At 38.1% G+C, this 27,256-nt stretch overlaps 1 protein-coding gene across 1 annotated transcript; it reads right to left on the bottom strand.

The window, feature by feature from the left end:
• Nucleotides 1–1,541: 1,541 nt before the first annotated feature.
• Nucleotides 1,542–27,256, bottom strand: LOC139903844 (uncharacterized). Its single transcript, XM_071885829.1, has 4 exons — nt 27,153–27,256; nt 26,410–26,639; nt 26,106–26,334; nt 1,542–1,611 (listed from the first exon to the last, which is right to left on the bottom strand). Exons 1-4 carry the CDS (start codon nt 27,254–27,256, stop codon nt 1,542–1,544), a joined length of 633 nt encoding a protein of 210 aa, XP_071741930.1.

Genomic DNA, 27,256 nt, shown 5'->3' with positions numbered 1-27,256 from the left:
ATGGACTTAACACCTTAATGGACTTAGTCTATCAAAAGCCCAACCTACTCAACTTAATGGACTCATTTTAGTGGACTAATTAATGGGTTAGTTAGCCCATGTAATTAAAGACAAAACCCATTAGGAAATGAGACAAGTAACTAGCATGGTTATGTACTATACTTACATGTTTTAACTTAATATCCCATGCCACCCAACATGCTAGCATTACCTTGTACCACCACTCATGCAAAGCAAATGGTACCCCCCCCCCCCCCACACCCATCCAAACTGTAGCGACCTGACAAAATCGTCATTGACGGCGCCATCTACTTAGGTCCCATTACGTGGTCATAAGTCTTTAAAACAAAGTTTGACCAAAAATATGTCGCATTATTTCAAATATAAAGATTGTTTCAAAGTTTACAAGATTAGTTCAACCACAAGTTACGTTACAACGTTATAAGTAAAATTGAAACCTATGCGACACAATTTAAAAGTAGCCAAAAGACGCTCCATGTATGCATATATACTCGACATCCAATGCAAGTATCAAAATAATGAGCGGAAGCATATATCACAAAATGTTCAAGGACGTGAGAAAAACATAGAAATCTGTCAACGAAAACGTTGGTGAAATCATAGGTTTAAGTAAGTAAGTAAGTAAGTAAGTAAGTACAAATGAACCACAAGATTTATATCATTGAAATAATAGTAAACCATTCTAAAATTTGTTATCACGAGCACCCAATTATCAAGGTTTAACTTTCCATCCATAGAACCCCATCACAATAGTGTTAGAACATACACTGTTTCTCGAAAATATATTTCATCCGCATAACGGTATCGAACCGTTCGAATGAGGGTTTGTCAAACCCATATGGCCATACAACATAAGTTCTCGCTTACACCCGGCATGTGTAACTAATGATAATCGAATTGAGGATTTTTGTTCTAACTCGTATGTAGAATGTTTGTTTTCGTACTTGTGTTCACTTTGTAAAATGAAACGTTTATGTTTTCTCATCCTAATTGTAAGTTTAAAAGAGTAAAAGTGGGACTATGATCTCACCTTGAGTGTACGAGTAATAAAGTACTTCACAAGTAAACGTGTGCAAGGACAATTGCTAGTCTTGACCTAAACAAGTAGGTTGTATCAATAACGGTAAACACGATGGGTCAAAGTTGTTCAATTAGTCCTATGGCTCGTTACGACTCGATTAATTAGCATGCGAATCAAATTTGTCAAGTTTCATGTAAGATACAAGTATAAGAGCAAGTTAGAATGATTGCATAATTAATTGGTTAAGTTTGATCAAAAGTCAACTTTGGTCGGGTCAAAGTCAACGAAAAAGTCAACACATTCGGGTTGGGTCCCGAACTATTTTTCTGAGATTTTTAATCATATATAAGCATGTTAGAACAAGTTATATACGAATCAGAGGTGCGTAGCATAGTTAGAATTTAACGGTAAACGACCAACCAAATCAGAACCTGGCAGTTCATCTTGACGACGTCCAGATTGGCTGGACGGCGTCCAGATGTGAAGGCCTGGACGGTGTCTAGATGTGAAGGCCTGAATGGCGTCCAAGAATCTGGATGGCGTCCAAATTAGTGCACAGACCTGCTTTGCTGAAAACACACAAGTGCAAGAACCAAACTTCAAACAATCACATTTTATGATCCGCAAACAATCAAAACATGTATCTTATATCATCGAAATGGTATTTTGACGAGGAACGCAACTAATCACATTTCATCAATCAATTTAACATTTACATCAACCAAAATTGCATTAAATGCTCACCATTTATTACATTCAAGTCCATTAAATGCGTTTCATGATTCGGGCAACCAATTTACATGTATGATATGCCGTTTCGAAGGTAATTAAACACACATTGCAACTAAACACTTATCAACAACATTTCATAGCATTTAATGCATCAAAGTTCATAATCAAGCCTATCAAACCCTAACCCAAATCACCAAAACAATAATCATGTTAATGAAGTTTCCTTAATCAACCTACACATCAAAATGAAGCTAGTGATGCTAGTAACACATTTAATACATGAACTTTTAACATTTAAGCAACCAAATCACAAAATCAACACACCAACTTTCAAGTTCATGCTAGTTACTTAAAATAACAAGATCGAGCATACAAATCATATATTCATGTTAGACTTGAGCCATAGACACTAATTAACACTTTTATATATCAAAATTATCAAGAACACAAAATTTAGTGTTTTTATAAAGTTACCCAAACTTGATGAAATCGGTATGGAATAGAAGAGGAAGATGCAAGGATTCCAAATATGTAATTTGTTTGAATTGATGCTTGCTAGATCTTGAATAGATGATGAATCTTGTTGAGTGAGTTGAGAGAAAATGGAAGTATCAAAAGTTAGAAAGGGAGGTGAATGGATGAGTGGAGGAGAAGGGTTTGACTAGTTGACCTAGTTAAACCTTTTGTCCTTTGGTAAGTTTAGTCCCTCAAGTTTCAAAGCGGGTGCGTGAATTACCTAAACGAGATAATTTAAAACGCGTTTTAACGGAAGATGTTATAATCATATAACGGACTTTAAATAATTAAACAGAAAGTAAACAGAAAAAGGCGGGATATTACATTACCTACTCCTTAAAAGAAATTTCGTCCCGAAATTTAAGTAGGAGTAGTAGTCGTTGTTTCTTCCTCAGGATCTTGCGTTTCCGAATCCCCGAATAAATGAGGGCATTTCTTTTGCATTTGATCTTGCCTTTCCCAAGTAAACTCGGGTCCCCTTTTGGCATCCCAACGGACCTTAACGATCGGGATTCTACTTTATTTTAGCGTCTTGACGGAGGTGTCCGCAATTTCAACCGGTTCCTCCACAAAATTAAGTTTGTCATCAAAATTAAGTTCCTCGAGAGGGATGATGAGTTCGGGTTCGGCAAAACACTTCTTCAAGTTCGATACATGGAAAGTAGGATGAACGGAGCTCAGTTGAGACAGAAGAGCTAAACGATAAGCAACGGTTCCAACACGCTCCAAGATTTCGAAAGGACCAATATACCGCGGATTTATTTTCCCGCATTTTCCGAAATGGATTACACCTTTCCAAGGCGCGACTTTTAACATTACGCGGTCACCGACTTGAAATTCGAGGTCATTGCGTCTTTTGTCGGTGTAGCTCTTTTGACGACTTCGGGCCGTTGATGTGTGCGAGGTGTACTAGGAAATAGTATTAATTTTTACAACGAAATACTATTAAATACGATACAATTTTACACAAGATATTTATTTATTTATAGAATGGATATACCTAAACCTTGCTACAACACTTATAGGTAGTGTACCTAATCGTACAGTAGTGTAGTTTTTAGTAAGTCCGGTTCGTTCCACAGGGATCTTTTAAACAAGCTTAACGCTATAATTTTAAAAGCTATATTTGTAAAAATACAAAAATATATATAAGTAATATTATTATTATAAAAGGGGGTTTTTACCGTTTAATGACCGGTTTTTCAATTTTAAAAATTTAGTCGCAGTTAAAACCTAATGTAAAATATTAAAAATAAATACAACTTAATTTAAAGCGTAAAGTAAATAACGATAATGAAATTGCGATAAATAAAAGTGCTATAAAATAAAATTGTGATAATTAAAAAGTACGATAATTAAAAGTGCAATTAAATACAATGACAATAAATAAAAGTGCAATAATTACAAGTGCAATTAAATATGAAATAAAAGGAATTATGCTTATTTAAACTTCCGTAATCATGATGTTTGACGTGTTGATTTTAGTTTATTCCCATGGGTTAATTGTCCTTTGTCCTGGATTATTCAATATGTCCGTTTAGTTTTTGTCCATAACAGTCTATCAGTCATAAATATAAAGTGCGAGTGTCCTCGTCAAATTATCCTTATATCCGAAGTCAAATATTCCAACTAATTGGGGACTTAAATTATAATTACACCAAGTGTCCTTGTATATAATTCACCCTTGTTTTAATAATTCCATTAACTATTAATCCATTCCCGTGTCCGGTTAAATGAACGATTATTAGTACTTATAAATATCCCGCCCATCGCGTCCGATCGAGTGTATATGGTTATTTATAGGTACGTCCAATTGTAAATCTTTATATTAAATTAATAAACTATCATTTAATTAAACAAATATAAAGCCCATTAATAGCCCATAGTCTAATTTCTACAAGTGTCGTTCTTTTGTCCAAACCCCAATTATGGTACAAAGCCCAATTACCCAATTTTAATATTTTAGTCCAACATCATGATTACTTCGGCTTAAATAAGCATAATAATAACTTAGCTACGAGACATTAAATTAAAAATAACATTAACCATAACTTACAGTGATTAAAAATAGCGTAGCGTTACACGGACAGAATTTCGACTTACACCCTTACAACATTCGCTAACATACCCTTATTATTAGAATTTAAAATTAAAATTAAAATTAAAATTATAAAATAAATATATACATATACGTGAGATAGATAGAGGAAAGATTAGAAAAAGTGTGTAAAATTCGTGCAGAATTCGATGGCTTTTATAGGCCCACGTTGTACTGTAGAGTTCCGCGAGTGCGGTGGTTTCCTTCACAAAAGTACTGTGAGTGCGGGTCTGTGGATTCCAGCTCACTCTTTGGATCCTAGCTTTGCCGACGGTTTTTAAAATATAAATATAATATATATATAATTTTAAGAATTATTTATATATTATATTATATTTATGTGCATAGTTGACTTGTAATTTTTAGTCCGTTGCGTCGAGCGTTGAGAGTTGACTTTGATCCCGGTTCCGGATTTTCGAACGTCCTTGCGTACAATTTAATATCTTGTATTTTGTGTTTCGCGTCTTGTACTCTTGTAATTTCAAGACGTTTCTCACCAATAATTTGAACCACTTTGATTGTACTTTGTACTTTTGAGCTTTTTGGTTGTTTGCGTCTTCAAATCGTCGAATCTGTCTTTTGTCTTCACCTTTTAATATTTAAACGAATATCACTTGTAAATAGGACAATTGCAACTAAAAGCTTGTCTTTCTTGAGAGATAATGCTATGAAATATATGTTCATTTTTAGCATTATCAGCCGTCCGGAGCCTATCTCGGATTTGAACGATCTTCTCGGTTGTTTCATGAATGAGTTCGGGTCCGGTGATTTGTGTGTCGCCTACTTCTGCCCAACAAAGAGGTGAACGATATTTTCGGCCATATAATGCTTCGAATGGTGCGGCGTTAATACTCGCGTGATAACTATTATTGTAGGAGGATTCGGCGAGAGGCAAGTGCTTGTCCCAAGCTTTTCTAGTAATCGATAACGCAAACTCGTAGCATGTCTTCCAAAGTGTGAATTTTGCGTTCGCTTTATCCATCGGTTTGTGGATGATATGCGGTGCTCATGTCTAAACGCGTCCCCAACGCTTCTTGTAAAGTACGCCAAAATCTATAAACAAAACGACCATCTCGGTCAGAAATAATCGACATAGGCACACCGTGACGGGCTACGATTTCTTTAATGTAAATTTGTGCAAGTTTTTCCATGTTGTCGGTTTCCTTCATGGCTAGGAAGTAGGCGGACTTGGTGAGACGGTCTACAATAACCCAAATAGTATCATAACCGCTCGCCGTTCTTGGTAGTTTTGTGATAAAATCCATCGTTATTCTCTCCCACTTCCATTGTAGGATTTCGGGTTGTTGAAGTAGTCCAGACGGTCTTTGATGTTCGGCTTTGACTTTGGAGCAAGTTAGGCATTTTTCAACATAAGTAGCGATGTCCCTTTTAATGTTCGGCCACCAATATTATTCCTTTAGGTCATGGTACATCTTATTGGCACCGGGGTGAATCGAATATCTTGACTTATGGGATTCATCTAAAATAAGGTTTCGCAAGTCTCCATAACTAGGCACCCAAATTCTTCCGGAGAAATATCGGAGTCCGGTCTCCTTAACTTCAAATCGAGAGGTGAGGATGTTCAAGCGTTTGAGAGAGATGTTTTCATCCTTGAGAGCCTCGTCTTGGGCTACACGAATTTGACTATTGAGGTTGGTGTGAATGGTGATGTTTAAAGCTCGGACACGAAGAGGCACCGCTCTTTCCTTTCGACTTAAGGCATCGGCTACTACGTTTGCCTTCTCTGTATGGTAACGAAGCTCACAATCATAATCGTTTAAAGTTTCAATCCACCGGCGTTGTCCCATGTTTAGTTGCTTTTGGTCAAAGATGTGTTGGAGGCTTTTGTGAACGGCGAAGATAGTACTCTTGGTTCCATAAAGATAGTGTCTCCACATTTTAAGTGCAAAGACAACAGCTCCGAGTTCAAGATCATGTGTCGTGTAGTTCCTGATGTGTTAAGACGTAACCTTTAAAATGTAGACAATATGCTTAATAATTAACACATAATACAGGCAACTAAAACCCGATCATGTAGTAACTAGCAAGTAAATTGACCAGTTCAATCCACAGGGAGAAGTTTGTTTTAAGGACTTCAAAAACAGTTAATTATTCTAAGAAAAAGGGGAGTTTTAATTGTAGAATTATTAAGTAACAAACGAAAAATAAAATGAGATAAATAACAAGGATGAGAAGGCGGTGTTTACTTCAATGCTTGATAAATGATAAGGATTGTTCTTTTATACTTAAACCCGTTATTTTGTAGTTACAAGTAAATGGTTCATATCAATCTAACAATATCTATAAACCGAGAACTATAAACTTAGTAAATTCACATAAACCTTGTCATTAGTTCTTCTTTACCTATGTTTAATCAATAAGACTCTTCCTTGGTTGAATTCACATAAAACCTAGTTTATTAAGATCACTCTAAATAAACTACACTATTGTAAAATCTAGTTACCATTCAATTACCATCCTACACTCACATGTAGATGTCTAAATCACTAGGTGTTGAAGTACGAGCCATGAACATTGATAAACTCACATAAACCAATTCATAACTTGTATAATTGAACTAGAGTAAATGGATACTTACAACAATGGATCTATGGAAGAACATAATTGATTTAGATTGATTAGATTAATTAGACCCAACCCGATTAAACTCACGTAAAACCTAAATTACAACAATCACTTGAGGTAAATTCATGACTATGTAGTTCTAGTACTTATTCAATTACCGATCTAAACATATAGCAAAGTCGTCAATTAAGAATATGTTTACCCGTCTAGATTACTAAAAGTATTGAAGCATAGATTGTGTTCCTAGTGTCACATGTAGTTAACAATCTATGTAATTGAAGGAAAGTACCAAACTAGCATAACTATGGTTCTTTTGGTTGGACATGGTAATTTAATCAATCAAACGTCATAGTAACTTAAATAACATTAAAAGATAAAACAATCCCAAACCATAAATCTTACATTAAAGTAAACACACAAGGCTTTAGCCAATCATAATAATGAAGGTTATAACGATACAATCGAAACAATAGGAATTCATAATCTTATCACTAAAATAAATGAAACCGAGAGTACCTATCGTAGCGTATGATCCCTTCTTCAATATTGATGCTTAAAAGGGTGAAGAACCCTTTAGAATGGCTGGGGAAACCCCCCTTCTCGGACTACTACTGATCTATATTGTGGTGTCTCAAATGTGTAACCAAAGCTCTTCTTAAATAGGCTCAAAAGTTAGGTAAAATGGCCAGAAATGCATCAGATGCGCCGCATCTAAAGGTGATGCGCCGCATCCCTTTATTTTTAGTGGTTTCCAGCTCGTTTTAGGACCCAAAACTGTCGGCAGGACCTCAGATGCGGTGCATCTGAGCCAGAGCCGCATCTGGCTCAGATGCGCCGCATCTGGCACAGATGCGCCGCATCTGGCACAGATGCGCCGCATTTAAAGCTGTCGGAACTATTTTGGCCTCGGATGCGCCGCATCTATAGCAGATGCGCCGTATCTGGTACTGTTTATTGGTAATTTTCCAATATTATGTTGTAGAGCTCTGAGTTACGGACATCTGGGCTCCGGATTCACCCTTTTTCGAGTTCGTATGACCGAGTTATGGCCAAAACGGTGCAGGTGCGCATAATCTTCTAAAATCAGCAATATTTTCCATAAATCTTCGCTTCAACACTCGCAATGGATTATACACACATTTTAACTTATTACAATACACAAGTACAACAATTACATACAAAATGATACCAAATCGGATCGAAATAACGACAACAAATATGTATAATTTTGGCGTTATCAGTTCCGTTCATGAATTTTTAGTTGTCGAGAGGCATAAGAAATGACTTTCTTTCGTTGCATCAATACACACCCAAAATCATGTTTCGAGGCATCACAATATACAACAAAATCATCATTGCCTTAGGGAAGTGACAAGATAGGAGCGGTGGTTAGCTTTGTCTTCAAGACTTGAAACGCGGATTCTTGCTCGGTCGCCCAAATGAATTTCTTTCCTTTGTGAGTTAACGCGGTTAGCGGACGTGCAAACAAAGAAAAGTTTTCGATGAATCTACGATAGTACCCGGCGAGACCCAAGAATTGACGAATGTGGGTAGGAGTAGTAGGGGTTTCCCATTTGATATTGGCTTCGATTTTTGCGGGATCGACTTTAATACCTTGATCACTTACAACATGACCAAGAAATTGAACTTCCTTCAACCAAAATTCGCACTTGGAGAATTTAGCATAGAGTCATTCTTGTCTAAGGAGTTCAAGAACAAGTCGAAGGTATTGTTCGTGCTCTTCTTTGCTTTTAGAATAGACCAAGATATCATCGATGAATACAATAACAAACTTGTCGAGATACGGTTTGCACACGAGGTTCATAAGATCCATGAACACCGCCGGTGCGTTAGTGAGACCAAATGGCATTACAAGAAATTCATAATTACCATAACGAGTCCAGAAAGCGGTTTTAGAGACATCTTCCCTGAAATAACCCAACCCGTATTAAAACCGGCCCATAAATTTTTTTTCTTTTAATACGCGTTAAATAATACCTTAGGTCCCATTACACAAGTTCCAAAACATATTTGTTACCAAAGTAAGTTCAACGAACTTAAAACATACATTAATAATTTAAACTCCCTAATACAATGGTTCATTAATTAAATCGTAAACCGGTTATAATCATTATGACCCGACTAGTTACGTTTACACAAAACCGAGCATGGTGATTTAGGACTACGCTACCCAAATCCTAATCGAGTCCAAAAGCAAGATCTTCTAAAGCAACCTAGCCAAGATCTCTAATTCCCAAGCTTACCCTAGCCGCCAAGTATGCGAACCTATAAAAATATCAACAACGAGAGGGTAAGCTAACGCTTAGTGAGTGAAAATATACTACATACATATATATGCATAAGATGGCCACGCCACAAAAATAATCAAATACCGCATACCGAAACATCCAAGAGTAAAGGCAAGCTAGTCTAAGCATACCGTACGATCACTAAGCAACAAGCTAAATATGCATCAACAAACATAAGTTCACCAACGACGATGTGAACAACGCCAAGAAGCCACACCCGGAGGGTTAGCTACATCACGACAATACAAGAATACATATATATATATATATATATATATATATATATATATATATATATATATATATATATATATATACATATACGAATAAGGTTAACCCCTTAACCCAATACCGAAAACCAATTACCACAATGAATATTGGCCGAACTACACGAGCCTTAGTAAATTCGCATCCACACGAGACTACTATCTTCAATAACACAACAACATCGAGGTTGGCCGAACTACATGAGCCTTAGTGAATCCGAACTACACGAGATCACTACCTCAACAAGATGACCGAACTACACGCGTCATCGTGAATCCGAACTACACGAGATTCACTTTCACAATTCAATAAGATGACCGAAACTACACGCGTCATCGTGAATCCGAACTACACGCGATTCACTTCTCAACATCAAAACCCTTCGCCATTGGGGTTATATCGTCCACATCACAACCACGTGTGATAATGTACACACAAACGTGTACCTCGCCAAAGGTGGTCAACTAAATGCACAACCGTGCCAACTGGACCTATACACAAGTCCATCAATCCACCTATATGTGAAGTGAGCTCTATAACCCAGAACCACTTCACCCGACCCGCACCCATCCTACACATACATATGCACATAGGATATTAACACTCACCTCGAAGTCTTGATGAATGCAACCGAATAATCCGCAACACGCCAATGGAAAGTACCTATTCCATTTCACAAATACAACAACACAATTAGGGTGGATTTACAAATCAACCCAAATTGACAACTAGTGCAATTTCGACCCAAATTGCACTTCCAAGCTCAAAGCGCGCCAAAACTAACCAACAATCACTAACACAAGTGAAAATGGTTCTAATATGCCAATTAAACCCAAGCATAAGCGTTAAATACCAATCTTGCCCAATATGACACCTTAACCCTAATTTTGACCCATTTCAAAATTAGTTAACCAAAATACACCCAAAGTGGTTCCAACACTTCTATAATCACTAACACTAGTGATTACACACTACTTTCAAGCCTTAAACGTGGTTAAATCATTAACCAACCCAAAATCCACCAACATCAACAATAACTAGTTACAATTACCCATTTCACCTCCTAAATAGGTTTTACAACTAACTAGCTCAAAACCCTAAACTTGAATATCAAATTACAAAGATGAAATTCGGAGTTGAGACTTACCAATACCGCCAAAATGATGCCGTTGACGAGTGGAACAACTTTAATACTTGAGGTTTGACCCGAAACAACCTTCTTCTTCTCCAAATGGAGCTCTCTCTCTCTAAATCTCTCCTCTCTCTCTCTAGGGTTTGAAGGTGAAAGTGTTTTTGAGTGAAAATGAGGATAATATGAGCCTTGAATCAGTCTTATGGCTCTAGAACCGGCCATAAGTGAATTTACCAAAACACTCTCAAAAGATTCCATTAAAATGGGTTAATAATGTCATTACAGCGACATTTGTCGCGTTTCGCGACACCTTGTCGCGTTTCGCGACACCAATACGCGACACACAACACTCAAACGCGACAAAGTGGACAGAAATCACCATCAGAAGTTGTCTCGTTTCAAGCATGTTTGTCACGGAACGCGACGCACCAGAACGCGACAAACTGCACTCAAACTCGACAGTTTACCTGATGTACTCCAATTTCACTTTTAAAACATCCCAAAGTCAATCGTGGTCAATGCATTACATCCAAACTATTAAATAATCATTCTTGGACTTCAAATGACGCCCCGAGCGTCATGTTTAGAAAAACGGGGTGTTACAACTCTCCCCTACTTATATTCGATCACGTCCTCGTGATCCTAGCCACTTAACCAATCCAAACCGACACACCACGGTTCTCAACAACGTTCAATCCAACTTCCATTACACTACTCATTAACCCAAGGACTAATCCATTAACTAAGATACACACTTGCACGCATCCCGAGTCGTGCAATACACCCAACAACCGAAGTCTACAACAATCACTTAGAATACACGGAATCACCATGTATTCTTCTAACTCCTCTAGGCAATTCTTCTCAAAGAGTCACCTTTAACAACAAAATCGTCACCCGCGATTTATCAAGTCCACAATTCGAGCACTAAAAATCTCACACAACCCCTCACATCAGGAAAAAACTCAACCAATCTCGAACCGAGATATCAACCCCTAGCGTACGTCAAAATAAAGTCAATCATCGAATCGAAGAAGACCGAATAGAAACGTATCCTTACGGATAACACTTACCACTTAACATCCCTTGTAGTGCCCAATACGACCAATACGAAACTACCGCACCGTCATAAACAAACAGCTAAAATCGATAGCGCCCAAAACGACTACGGCAACGCTAATCAAAAGGTGCACAAAATCGACTATCGTTACGCCCGTAACAACATGTGAGCGAAACATGGCTATCGCATCACTAATCATACAACATGGTCCTCACGACCCCACCATTGGCGTATAAAATAACCAATAGATCAAACGACATGGTCCTTACGACCCCACCATCGGTGTATAAAACAACCGATTGATCACACAACACGGTCCTTACGACCCTACCATTGGTGTATAAAACAACCAACAGATCAACATCATGGTCCTTACGACCCCACCATCGGTGTATAAAACAACCTATAGATCACACAACACGAAGGCTGGCCAAAAACTACACGTGCCTTAGTGAATCCGAAACCACACGCGACTCACTACCTTCACCTCAACAACAATCGGGATTGGCCGAACTACACGCGCCTTAGTGAATCCGAACTACACGAGAGTCACTATCCCAGAGGAATAACCGAACTACACGAGTCATTTATGAATCCGAACTACACGAGACTCACTCCTCAATACCATGACCGAAACCACACGAGTCATTAGTGAATCCGAACTACACGAGATTCACTTCCACAATAAGATGACCGAAACCACACGCGTCATCGTGAATCCGAAACCTCACGCGATCCACTACCATGATGAAGTCATCGGACCCCGAAGGTCATGCTTCACCAATCTCAACACCGGATGAAGTCAGCGGACCCCGAAAGTCATGCTTCACCGATATAGCACTACGCCTATGATGAAGTCAGCGGACCTCGAAGGTCATGCTCCACCAATCACGTACTCCCATGATGAAGTCAGCGGACCCCGAAGGTCATGCTTCACCAATCAACAATACCATGATGAAGTCAGCGGACCCCGAAGGTCATGCTTCACCAATCAACGCCCTCTTGGCCTCGAACAATGAGTAGCGTAACATCGCGCTCTGCCACGCCATAGTGAATCCTAACGGATACCACTAACCATTCCCACAATCGAGCAAGAACCAACTATATCAAACATAGCTACAAAACAATAATTCTCTAGAAGAAAATCCGATACGCACATCCCTTAACCGAGGGATTTCACCTTGCTCGCCAAACACGTCCTTTATCTCTCAACGAGATTTACTACATTACCACCTTGGTGGTAACTTACATCCAAAACCATAAGTACAATTTAACCAAAATTGTACTTTACCGCAAATCGACCAAAACTAGGTCCCAACGTAAACTTCCGGATCTACCAAAAGTATCATCCGAAGTCTCAAACTAAAAACCTCCTTGTGCGGGAGTGCAACTCCCCCACTTGGAACTACGTTCCATATCCACAACTCGTACAACCGTACAATGCTACCAAAGGTAGACTTTACCAACAATTGGGCTCACACGACCCATCACCATAACTTGCTCCAACCTTGAGCATACGAAGGATTTTAACCTATCCTTAAACACTTCAAACGAAAAGTGTACCACGATTACACAAACTATACCCTCGCAATCATCCAATTGCTATAGTTTGTCAACTTTCACCCGATCACTCATGTACCTAAGGGTTTCACTTCGGTATCCTAAGTACAATGTAACCGCAACACAATCGGAGTTGAACACCACGCTAGTAGGTATAAAAGAGGCACCTAATGTCGCGTCATATAAACTCCATTACCAACATACATCGAGATTCAAAACACTCGATCTCAAGGGTTTCATCCCACCCGTCGAACCTCATGGTTCATCAACTCCAACACACAAGCGAACACGCGCTTAACAATCGAACACCAAAACCCATTTTCATGGCTTGGTAGAAACATTTCCCAAATACTAAGGAATGCTTGGTTGCACCAAGTCTTACGCCCTTCGCCCGTTAATCAAACGTCACCATAGGGTACTTCCATTAGGAACGTCACCCATAACAACAATATGCACAACACAAGGCATTTTACAACTCAAACACAAACGGAACTTAATAAATAATCAAAGGACATATTTATTAAAACGAAACGTACCTTAACGTCTCCTTGCCGTACCCGTCCCCACTAACTTGGGACATTCCGACTTACGATGTCCTTCTTCTTGGCAATTGAAGCACACCATGCCATCACCCTTTGGCACCGAACATTCCCACGACTTGTGACCCTCACGCCACAATTGTAACATCGAGACGTACTAGAATCCGGTATACCCGTCCGCGTACCACCCGTGCTCACACTCGGACCCTTAGTCCTCTTACTCGGAGTACCATACGAAACGACCCTTCTCTCACTTGAAGGTTCACACCTCTTCGATCGTGAATACGACTCGAAACCTCTATCCAAGTCAAATAATTCCGCAAACGATTTCGCTTGACCCCGGCTAATTTTACTCTTCAAGTCATCATTCAAGGTTCGATAGAAATCTTGCATCAACAAATGATCATTCCCCAAATACTCTGGGCAAAAACGAGCCTTCGCCATAAAGGTCGTCTTGAGAGTATTCAAATCCATAGAACCCTGTTACAAATTTCGCAACTCATTACGCATTTCTGAAAAATCACTGAATTTCGGAACTCCTAGAAGAATTCCTTCTTAAATTCGTCCCACGATAAAGCCATAAACGGCTCACCACCGACAAGATCAATCTTACCATCCAACCATTCCTTCGCCCTACCCCGCAACAAACTAGTAGCGAGTCTTGTTCTCTTCTCAGGAGGGCATTCAATAGTACGAAAACACCCTTCGACATTCGAGATCCAAGTTGTGCTTATCAAAGGATCCGGTTTTCCGTCGTACATCGGGGGTTTAGTCCTCATGAAGCTCTTAAGACAATGCTCCATTTCACCACTACTCCGAGATTCGAAATACTTCTTATCCATTTCTTCTCAAAACGCACTCATTTGCTCCGCAACGGAGGCCGCAACTCTAGCGTTAAACTCCAAATCGTTCGTCTCAATCCCGTTTCCCGTCGCCATTCTAAGGAATGCAAAGCGATTAGATCACGAACGTATAAAGCACACACACAATACCGCCCCCATCTTGCTAAACACTCGTCGTACATCACTTGCTAGAGACGATTTGCACCCGTAATAAGGTTTGCAAGTCCTTATTACGTACACACGCCGTATCAACTCATTAGTACAACGACCGCCTCGCTCGATGATATAAATAAACACAAACAAAATTCTACGCGATATGCACATACGCGAGAATTATTATCACAACACAATTAATATATTAATAATATCCGCATTACTAATATAAACGTTAGTCCACCTACAAACAAGGCACTAACTATAACCTATTCCGACCCGTAATCCTACAAGTCCCGCAACAAATAAGCACACACAAAAGTCTAAGTCTAGGCACCTATCTCAAGTCACCTAAATCCCTTAGACCATGCTCTGATACTACTTGAAACAACCCAACCCGTATTAAAACTGGCCCATAAAATTTTTTCCTTTTAATACGCGTTAAATAATACCTTAGGTCCCATTACACAAGTTCCAAAACATATTTATTACCAAAGTAAGTTCAACGAACTTAAAACATACATTAATAATTTAAACTCCCTAATACAATGGTTCATTAATTAAATCGTAAACCGGTTATAATCATTATGACCCGACTAGTTACGTTTACACAAAACCGAGCATGGTGATTTGGGACTACGCTACCCAAATCCTAATCGAGTCCAAAAGCAAGATCTTCTAAAGCAACCTAGCCAAGATCTCTAATTCCCAAGCTTACCTGAGCCGCCAAGCATGCGAACCTATAAAAATATCAACAACGAGAGGGTAAGCTAACGCTTAGTGAGTGAAAATATACTACATACATATATATGCATAAGATGGCCACGCCACAAAAATAATTAAATACCGCATACCGAAACATTCAAGAGTACAGGCAAGCTAGTCTAAGCATACCGTACGATCACTAAGCAACAAGCTAAATATGTATCAATAACATAAGTTCACCAACGACGATGTGAACAACGCCAAGAAGCCACACCCGGAGGGTTAGCTACATCACGACAATACAAGAATACATATATATATATATATATATATATATATATATATATATATATATATATATATATATATATATATATATATATATATATATATATATATATATATATATATATATATATATATATATATATATATATATATATATATATATATATATATATATATATACGAATAAGGTTAACCCCTTAACCCAATACCGAAAACCAATTACCACAATGAAGATTGGCCGAACTACACGAGCCTTAGTAAATTCGCATCCACACGAGACTACTATATTCAATAACACAACAACATCGAGGTTGGCCGAACTACACGAGCCTTAGTGAATCCGAACTACACAAGATCACTACCTCAATAAGATGACCGAACTACACGCGTCATCGTGAATCCGAACTACACGAGATTCACTTTCACAATTCAATAAGATGACCGAAACTACACGCGTCATCGTGAATCCGAACTACACGCGATTCACTTCTCAACATCAAAACCCTTCGCCATTGGGGTTATATCGTCCACATCACAACCACGTGTGATAATGTACACACAAACGTGTACCTCGCCAAAGGTGGTCAACTAAATGCACAACCGTGCCAATTGGACCTATACACAAGTCCATCAATCCACCTATATGTGAAGTGAGCTCTATAACCCAGAACCACTTCACCCGACCCGCACCCATCCTACACATACATATGCACATAGGATATTAACACTCACCTCGAAGTCTTGATGAATGCAACCGAATAATCCGCAACACGCCAATGGAAAGTACCTATTCCATTTCACAAATACAACAACACAATTAGGGTGGATTTACAAATTAACCCAAATTGACAACTAGTGCAATTTCGACCCAAATTGCACTTCCAAGCTCAAAGCGCGCCAAAACTAACCAACAATCACTAACACAAGTGAAAATGGTTCTAATATGCCAATTAAACCCAAGCATAAGCGTTAAATACCAATCTTGCCCAATATGACACCTTAACCCTAATTTTGACCCATTTCAAAATTAGTTAACCAAAACACACCCAAAGTGGTTCCAACACTTCTATAATCACCAACACTAGTGATTACACACTACTTTCAAGCCTTAAATGTGGTTAAATCATTAACCAACCCAAAACCCACCAACATCAACAATAACTAGTTACAATTACCCATTTCACCTCCTAAATAGGTTTTACAACTAACTAGCTCAAAACCCTAAACTTGAATATCAAATTACAAAGATGAAATTCGGAGTTGAGACTTACCAATACCGCCAAAATGATGTCGTTGACGAGTGGAACAACTTTAATACTTGAGGTTTGACCCGAAACAACCTTCTTCTTCTCCAAATGGAGCTCTCTCTCTAAATCTCTCCTCTCTCTCTAGGGTTTGAAGGTTAAAGTATTTTTGAGTGAAAATGAGGATAATATGAGCCTTGAATCAGTCTTATGGCTCTAGAACCGGCCATAAGTGAATTTACCAAGACACCCTCAAAAGATTCCATTAAAATGGGTTAATAATGTCATTACAGCGACATTTGTCGCGTTTCGCGACACCTTGTCGCGTTTCGCTACACCAATACGCGACACACAACTCTCAAACGTGACAAAGTGGACAGAAATCACCATCATAAGTTGTCTCGTTTCAAGCATGTTTGTCACGGAACGCGACGCACCAGAACGCGAAAAACTGCACTCAAACTTGACAGTTTACCTGATGTACTCCAATTTCACTTTTAAAACATCCCAAAGTCAATCGTAGTCAATGCATTACATCCAAACTATTAAATAATCATTCTTGGACTTCAAATGATGCCCTGAGCGTCATGTTTATAAAATGGGGTGTTACATTCCCCCTTAACCCTTAATTGATGATAACCCGTGCGGAGATCGATTTTCGAATATACACGAGATCCTTGTAATTGATCAAAGAGGTCATCGATGCGTGGAAGAGGATATCGATTCTTAACCGTCAATTTGTTTAGTTCATGATAGTCGATACACATTCGTAGGGATCCATCTTTCTTCTTAACGAATAAAATCGGAGAGCCCCATGGTGAATGGCTAGGTTGGATAAAACCACGGTCAAGTAGTTCTTGGATTTGACTTTGCAATTCTTGCAATTCGAATGGAGCAAGTCTATACGGTGCACATGCTACGGGTGTGGCTCCCGGAATAAGATCGATTTGGAATTCTACCGGCCGATGAGGTGGAAGACCCGGCAATTCGTCGGGAAATACATCGGAAAAGTCACTAATAATTGGCACACCGTCGATATGCTTCTCGTTGATCTCGACTTTCTTAACATGGGCTAGAATCACGAAACAACCTTTACGAAGGTATTTTTCAACTTTAAGGCACGAGACGAGGTTGAGTCCGGTGCAACTCTTATCGCCATAGACAATCAAGGGTTCACCATTCTCGATAGGAATTTGAATCGCTTTAAGATCGCAAAGGATGTGAGATTTCATTTTGGTTAACCAATCCCTACCAATGATTACATTAAAGCTCCCTAGTTCTATAGGTATCAAGTCAATTTCAAACTCTTTACCCATTAAGTTTAACGTACACCCCCGGTAAAATTTTTAGGCACTCAATAGTTTCCTGTTGGCCACTTCAATGGTATAAGTAGTATCTAGTAGAAGTGGTGGAGTGCTAAAAGAATGAGTCAAAGTCTTGGATACAAAACTCTTGTCGGCACCCGAATCGAATAAAAAAGTAACATAAGTGTTGTTGAGAAGAAACATACCCGTGACTAGTTCATTGTCATCTCGGGCTTCCTCAGTGTTATTGTTGAAAGCTCGGCCGCGCGTATTGGGGTTATCTTTCTTCTTTGGGCATGCATTTCTATAATGACCCGTTTGACCACATTCGTAACAAGTGACCGTCTTTGGTGCATTGGGCCCCTTTCGAGCGACGGGGGCGGCACTTTTACAATCGTTGGCCTTATGACCAATTCCTTTGCACCGATGGCAAATTAGCTTGCCACATTCACCAAAGTGATGCTTGTTGCATTTGTTGCAAAGAGGTATGTTTCCGGCATAACCCTTCTTGCCGTCGGAGGTGAAAGGCTTCTTGGAAAAGTTGTTGTTGCTTGATTGGGGGGCTTCCCATTTTATTTTGTTGCTACCTGACTTATCCTCGGCTTTAGGTGTCGGTACTACGATTTCGTCCACCGTTTCTATCAATTTGCGGGCCATATTCAAAGCTTATTGATGATTAGTGGGTTTGGATGACATTAACCCGTGTTTGATGCTCTTTGGAAGACCATCCATGTAAAGTTCAACCCTTAAGGACTCGGGGTTCACGAGGTTTGGGCACATCAAGGATAGCTCGGCGAATCGTTGATTATAAGCCTTGAGGTCATTTTCGACCACTTTTAGAGTCCTTATCTCTTGTTCGAGTTTGCGAGTCTCTTCACATGGGAAGTATTCGATGATCATCTTTTCCTTTAAGTCGGACCAAGAGAGTGCGTGGGCTTCATCGGTACCCACCGATTGTACATACGTGTTCCACCACGTGAGAGCGATACAGGCGAAAGTGTGGGTGGAATATTTGACCTTGTTTTGTCCTGACAACCACTTATGCTAAAGACGGATTCCGTTTGTTCAAACCATCGGGTGAGCATAACCGGTCCCCCGGTCCCATTAAAAGTATGAGGTTTGCACCCCATGAAAGCTTTGTAGGAGCATCCCTCATTTGAGTTACCGGCTCCATTGTTGTTGTTGTTGTTGTTGTTGTTGTGGTTGTTGTTATTGTTATTGTTGTTTGATGAGTGACCGGCCATGGCCGCATCCACGGCGGTGGCTATCATTCATTGTAGAGCTTGTTCGGGTGTTTCGTGGCGTGGTACACGGCAAGGAGACATTGTTCCTTCAAAACACAAGAATATTGTTGATTACTATTCTCAATAATACTAACCGTGATATGGAATGAGGATAAAGAGAAAATTTCCCTTGACTCGCCTTAAATTCTTTATGTCATAATGTCGGAACGTTCATATGAGTCACCGTAATATAATCCCGGAAATTATATTACCCTAATTCATATGTGCATTCGACATTATTTCACTAAGTCAAGTTGGCTTGTCAATCAAATTAAACAATGTGAGATTAAGATGGAATAAAAGTAGATATGAATAGAAGAGTTCGAGTATAAATGCACAAGTAGTCAAATAATTCCTACTTCAAGCCTATATGCCGGTTGTAGTCTAGACTCACTAATGTTCCCTATGACTCGGGGTTGACACCAATGAACTCTAAATCTCTACAACCAACGCTCTGATACCATCTGTAGCGACCCGACAAAATCATCATTGACAGCGCCGTCTACTTAGGTCCCATTACGTGGTCATAAGTATTTAAAACAACGTTTGACCAAAAATATGTCGCATTCATTTCAAATGTAAAGATTGTTTCAAAGTTTACAGATTCGTTCAACCACAAGTTACGTTACAACGTTATAAGTACAATTGAAACCTATGCGACACAATTTAAAAGTAGCCAAAAGATGCTCCATGTATACATATATACTCGACATCCAATGCAAGTATCAAAATAATGAGCGGAAGCATGTATCACAAAACGTTCAAGGGCCTGAGAAAAACATAGAAATCTGTCAACGAAAACGTTGGTGAAATCATAGGTTTAAGTAAGTAAGTAAGTACAAATGAACCACAAGATTTATATCATTGAAATAATAGTAAACCATTCTAAAATTTGTTATCACGAGCACCCAATTATCAAGGCTTAACTTTCCATCCATAGAACCCCATCACAATAGTGTTAGAACATACACTGTTTTTCGAAAATATATTTCATCCGCATAACGGTAGCGAACCATTCGAATGAGGGTTTGTCAAAACCATATGGCCATACAACATAAGTTCTCGCTTACACCCGGCAAGTGTAACTAATGATAATCGAATTGAGGATTTTTGTTCTAACTCGTATGTAGAATATTTGTTTTCGTACTTGTGTTCACTTTGTAAAATGAAACGTTTATGTTTTCTCATCCCATTTGTAAGTTTAAAAGAGTAAAAGTGGGACTATGATCTCACCTTGAGTGCACGAGTAATAAAGTACTTTACAAGTAAACGTGTGCAAGGACAATTGCTAGTCTTGACCTAAACAAGTAGGTTGTATTAATAACGGTAAACACGATGGGTTAAAGTTGTTCAATTAGTCCTATGGCTCGTTACGACTCGATTAATTAGCATGCGAATCAAATTTTTCAAGTTTCATGTAAGATACAAGTATAAGAGCAAGTTAGAATGATTGCATAAGTAATTGGTTAAGTTTGATCAAAAGTCAACTTTGGTCGGGTCAAAGTCAACGAAAAAGTCAACACGTTTGGGTCGGGTCCCGAACTATTTTTCTGAGGTTTTTAATCATATATATGCATGTTAGAACAAGTTACATATGAATCGGAGGTGCGTAGCATAGCTAAAATTTAACGGTAAACGACCAACCAAATCAGAACCTTGCAGTTCATCTAGACGGCGTCCAGATTGGCTAGACGGCGTCCGGATGTGAAGACCTAGACGGCGTCCAGATGTGAAGGCCTAGACGGCGTCCAAGAATCTGTATGGCGTCCAGATTAGTGCACAGACCTGCTTTGCTGAAAACACACAAGTGCACGAACCAAACTTGAAACAATCACATTTTATGATCCGCAAACAATCAAAACATGTATCTTATATCATCGGAAAGGTATTTTGACGAGGAACGCAACTAAGCACATTTCATCAATCAATTTAACATTTACATCAACCAAAATCGCATTAAATGCTCACCATTTATTACATTCAAGTCCATTAAATGCGTTTCATGATTCGGGCAACCAATTTACATGTATTATATGCCGTTTTGAAGGTAATTAAACACACATTGAAACTAAACACTTATCAACAACACTTCATAGCATTTAATGCATCAATGTTCATAATAAAGCCTATCAAACCCTAACCCAAATCACCAAAACAATAATCATGTTAATGAAGTTTCCTTAATCAACCTACACATCAAAATGATGCTAGTAACATATTTAATACATGAACTTTTAACATTTAACAACATTTAAGCAACCAAATCACAAAATCAACACATCAATTTTCAAGTTCATGCTAGTTACTTAAAATAACAAGATCGAGCATACAAATCATATATTCATGTTAGACTTGAGCCATAGACACTAATTAACACTTTTATATGTCAAAATTATCAAGAACACAAAATCTAGTATTTTTGGAAAGTTACCCAAACTTGATGAAATCGGTATGGAATCGAAGAGGAAGATGCAAGGATTCCAAATATGTAATTTGTTTGAATTGATGCTTGCTAGATCTTGAATAGATGATGAATCTTGTTGAGTGAGTTGAGAGAAAATGGAAGTATCAAAAGTTAGAAAGGGAGGTGAATGGATGAGTGGAGGAGAAGGGTTTGACTAGTTGACCTAGTCAAACCTTTTGTCCTTTGGCAAGTTTAGTCCATCAAGTTTCAAAGCGGGTGCGTGAATTACCTAAATGAGATAATTTAAAATGCATTTTACGGAAGATGTTATAATTATATAACGGACTTTAAATAATTAAACGGAAAGTAAACGGAAAAAGGCGGGATGTTACACAAACCGTCGGCCAACTTAACCCCATCACCACCATTTCATTTTTTTTAACTTTCATTCTCATTTCACAAAAACACACACACAACTTTCTCTAGTTTTCTCTCTAGCTTTTCTCTCTAAAATACTTGAGAAAAATTGTAAGTTTCTTGAATATTTCTTCTTCTTTTCTTTCCTTAATCACGAAATCATCATCATTAATGTTCAAGGGTTCAAGTTTTGTAACTTGAATCTTGTAGATTCAAACTTTGATTTGAAAGTCTTCAAGAACATGAAGGATTCAAGCTTTTTAGCTTTGAATCTTCATTACCTTGTTAGATCTAAGTTTTATAACTTAAGATCTCTTTATTTATGTTAAAAGATCAAAACTTGTGTATATGATCTTCATGTAACTTATAGATCTAACTTTTTACTTTAAAGATCTTCAAGAACATTAGAAATCCAAGCTTTCTATCTTGAGGTTTCTACAAAAAGTTCATTAAAAGATCAAGTTTATTAACTTATGATCTTCTTTAATTTGTTGTACTTTAAATTGTAACTTGTGTTTCCATTAAACAAAGATACAAGCTTACTAGCTTGAAATCTCATAAGTATTGTTAAAAAATCCAAGCTTTCTAGCTTAAGGTTTCATTATTGTGTTTGATCTAAGTTATATAACCTATGGTTATCTAACTTGTTTAAACAAAAGCTCATAAGCTTACATTCATTTTACTTTGCAAAAATCTAAGTTTTATAACTTAAGGTTTTGTAAAAGTTGAAAGTCTAAGTTCTATAACTTAGGGTTTTACCAAGAACATAAGATCTAGACTTTTTAGTCTAAGGTCTTCAATGTTTAGCTAAGATCTAAGTTCTATAACTTAAGGTCTTGCTTATTTAGTTTGAATCAAAGTTTATAGCTTAATAGAACTTGTACTTGTGTCGAAACTAAGAACTTGATGTAACTTTGGTTCATCATCTTGCTCAAACTCTCAAATGAGCTGTATTTCATTTCTTATTCTTGACTTTGTGTGCTGATGGTTAAACCTTGGTTATAGTGATGCTAAAACATCAAGAGTTGTACACTTGAGGCTTATATACATCAAGGATGAGAACCGTGATGAACATCAAACACCAAGAAGCCCACCAGAGCACTTGTTTTCTGTTTATCAGGGTCTGATCACACTCCTGAGACCTCTGTAAAGTTGATTTCCAGATAGTTCGGTTCGAGTAGATGACCTTACGTTTAAGACTCGCCTAAATCCGATATACGGTTTAGGATTTATAGCCTTCCGAAAATCACTACTCCTTTGTAACGGCGTGCTGAAATTTCTGACATACTCGCGCTTGAACCGTCGCCATGGTCAAACGACATCGAGTTAGGATATGAAAATTGGATAGCGGTAAGAGAACTCACAAACGGAGTCTTAACCACTGGCCGCGGTCATTTCAGTTTGTATAGAGGTCGTAGCAGCTGATCGAAGTCAGCCCTTTGTTTCGATCTTCATTCTTGTTGAAAACTTACTTTATCTTTTACGTAGGATGATGATGATGATGATGATACTTAAGACTTAACTTATTTACTTTTAAACTTTTGGGGACGATTTACTGACTTAGTGAACTTTGACTTAGGTTGAGGACCTTTCGGACCAACTTACTACTTGCTTACTTTTTCGTATCGACTTTACCGCACATTCACTGTGAGTTATAGCTCCCTTTTTACTTTAACTATTTTTGGGATTGTGAATACATGCGCTTTTTATGTTTTAACATACTAGACACGAGTACTTTAACTTTATATATGTATGGGTGACATAACGACATAAACTTTCCCCTTAGCTCGGTAACGTTTATTCATTGGTTTATGAACCGGTGAAAGCGAATCTTAGATATAGATCCATAGGGTTTGACATCCCCACTCAGGCTAGTCGCGCTAGCATTTAACGGGTGTTTAATACTTCGTCTGTTTTAACGCACTCGCCAAGTGTACTTTTAGGGGGTGATATATTATTTTACGCTAAGTTAGTTACCAAGTACCCACGGTTAAGCATATACTTTTCATACTGTTTTGAATACGAAATCTCGTGGTCTACATTACATTGTTGATTACAATAAAACTATAGCTCACCAACATTCGTGTTGACTTTTAAGCATGTTATTTCTCAGGTGCTTAGATAAGTTTGCTTCCGCTGTAATAAACTTCTGTTATAGACTTGTTGTGTTAGACTTCTGCTGCATTGTTAGAGATGTCTCAATTATGGAACTTTTTACTTTGCATTCGTTACTTATGCTATTTTCGAACTATGGATTTGTAATGACCTTAGTGTCACATACTTGTTAATGCTTTCTATTCGTAGAAGTACGTTATCGTTTGTAAAACATTAGACGTTGATAAAAACGTTACCTTTTCATGAATGCAAAACTTGTTTTAAAACAGCATGTAGTATTATACCGTGTAATGGACCTGTTGTTGATGATCCGTACACATTGATTTTGTACGGGGCATTACATTAACTGATTACCACTTTATTTTCTATATAGAGGTAGATTAGATTAATAGTTACTAATAATTGTTACTTAATATTAATAATTATTAATAGCATCGTAACATATCTTTTAACTTAATATACTTAATATTATTTACTGTTAAATATAGTTTTAAGAACGTTTTATTATAGTATCATAATAATATTAGATTAATAGTTACTAATAATTGTTACTTAATATTATTAATTATTAATAGCATCGTAACATATCTTTTAACTTAATATACTTATTATTATTTACTGTTAAATATAGTTTTAAGAACGTTTTATTATAGTATCATAATAATATTAATAACCGTTACTTAAAAGATATGTATATAGTATTATTAACAATAATAAACGTTCTTAATATTATTTATAACCATTACTAATAGTATTATAATTATTAATAACATTATAATTAATATTAATATTAATATATTCATAATATTATTATTATTATTATTATTATTATTATTATTATTATTATTATTATTATTATTATTATTATAATAATAATAAAAAAAACTTAAAAGATTTAAAACTTACAAAAAATTAGTGGGAAGCCTAGAGACAATCTGGGCCCCCACACCTCTAGCAATAGCAAAACCTATCCTAGTAAAAATATGAGCAGCAGCACCGGCACTAATATCTTGCGCCATCGAACTCTTCTGAACCCGCTTTAGCAAAGAAACAGCCTCCTTCTCTAATTCCCCCAGGGAAGAAAATGAGAAAGGAATGAAACCATAACCAATCGCCTGACAGCTAGATTCGTACTTGACCCGCTTCCGACGAGCCGCATCAACCACAGCACGTCCAGGGACAAAGTCAGAAAGCCCAGACAGCGTCAAAGGAGAAGACCCTGTCAAGTCAACACAAACATCGCGACCACAATCCCAGGAATAAAGTAACACATCAGCAGGTCTGAGGGCCCTGTCGTTCCCTCCAGACAACCCAATGTCAACCTCCTTTCTCGCTGAAATCCCAGATCGATAACAAACATCAACAAGGGAATCCCGAACAATATTATGTCGATGCTTAATACCCACCATACCAGCACAAGACACGGCGTGATCCCCGAAAATATCCCCAGTAAAAACCCTTGAACAGGCAGAGCATGCCGTTGAGATAGAGAACAAAGGAACACCTAACCGGTAGCACAACACACATCGGTAAGTCTTTGCGTTCATCGTCTGACCCAACCCCAAAATAGGGACTGCCCTTAGCCAAGCAGATGTGTGATCACCCTGCTGTGATTTCCATAAGGCCGATTGTCGGGGAGATAACGAAAAAGTGGATTCTGCAGAAGCGGTAACCTTTGTGAAATAAACATCTGCCAATTTCTTCATGAGTATTGGGGCAGCGACCTCACTCGGATTACCTAAAATATCAAACCCAATCGTATTATTAAACAGACCCAATGCATCTTCAAAATCACGACCAAGACCAACAATACCCGTATGACGTAAGAGCTTGGTCTGCAACCCAGCAGACTGTAATCGAGAAGCCAGAAAAGCATAATGACGAACATCTCCCGCAGAATAAACACCAAGCCCTCCAAATGCAAATGGCAAGGTGGCAAGCCGCCACTGCCAATCACCAAACCCAGGCCCTGAAGCAGTAACAATACGCTCCAAAGAAGATCGAAGGGCTTCTTCGAAAGCGCGTTGAGCCGCCTTAAATATACTAGGAGGACAAGTACGCAAGGTAAAGTAGAGTTTAGAAACTCCCGTACATGCCCTAAGCAACAACAACTCACACTGAGGATCATCAAGCTTAGCAACCTTATCCATAAGCGCAATGGACTTGGTCACCCTTTGCATCACCAGTTCACTACTAAAACCAAGATCGGAAGTTGCGGGGGCCCCTAACAACTTAACACCATTTAAAGGCCGAGCAATATTAGGAGGAAAGACACCTACTTGCCTGCTGCGAGGGTCCTCCGTAGGCCAGAAAATTTCTGTTTTTTCAACGTTGAGATGTTGACATATTGCACATCTTAATTATTATTATTATTATTATTATTATTATTATTATTATTATTATTGTTGTTGACATATTGCACATCTTAATTTATTGAAGAATGCAAATTTGTTATCTATATGTATAAAGCTACTAATATTGTTCAACAAATTAAGAGTTACTAATTAAGAGTTACTATGGCAGGTCCCAAACTGTCGGGCATTTGGACGCGGCAACCTTCTGGAAGAACTAGCAGCGAACTCGATACCATACGCAATCTGATCGAAAGCTACAACTTCAATAACTCGGGGTGTAATACGTGTAACTAGACCATCTCTCAT

This window comes from Rutidosis leptorrhynchoides, chromosome 1, assembly GCF_046630445.1.
Source record: "Rutidosis leptorrhynchoides isolate AG116_Rl617_1_P2 chromosome 1, CSIRO_AGI_Rlap_v1, whole genome shotgun sequence".
Classification (NCBI taxonomy): Eukaryota; Viridiplantae; Streptophyta; class Magnoliopsida; order Asterales; family Asteraceae; genus Rutidosis; species Rutidosis leptorrhynchoides.
The sequence above is the reverse complement of the archived record's forward strand: the minus strand, read 5'-3'. Positions and strand labels throughout refer to the sequence as shown.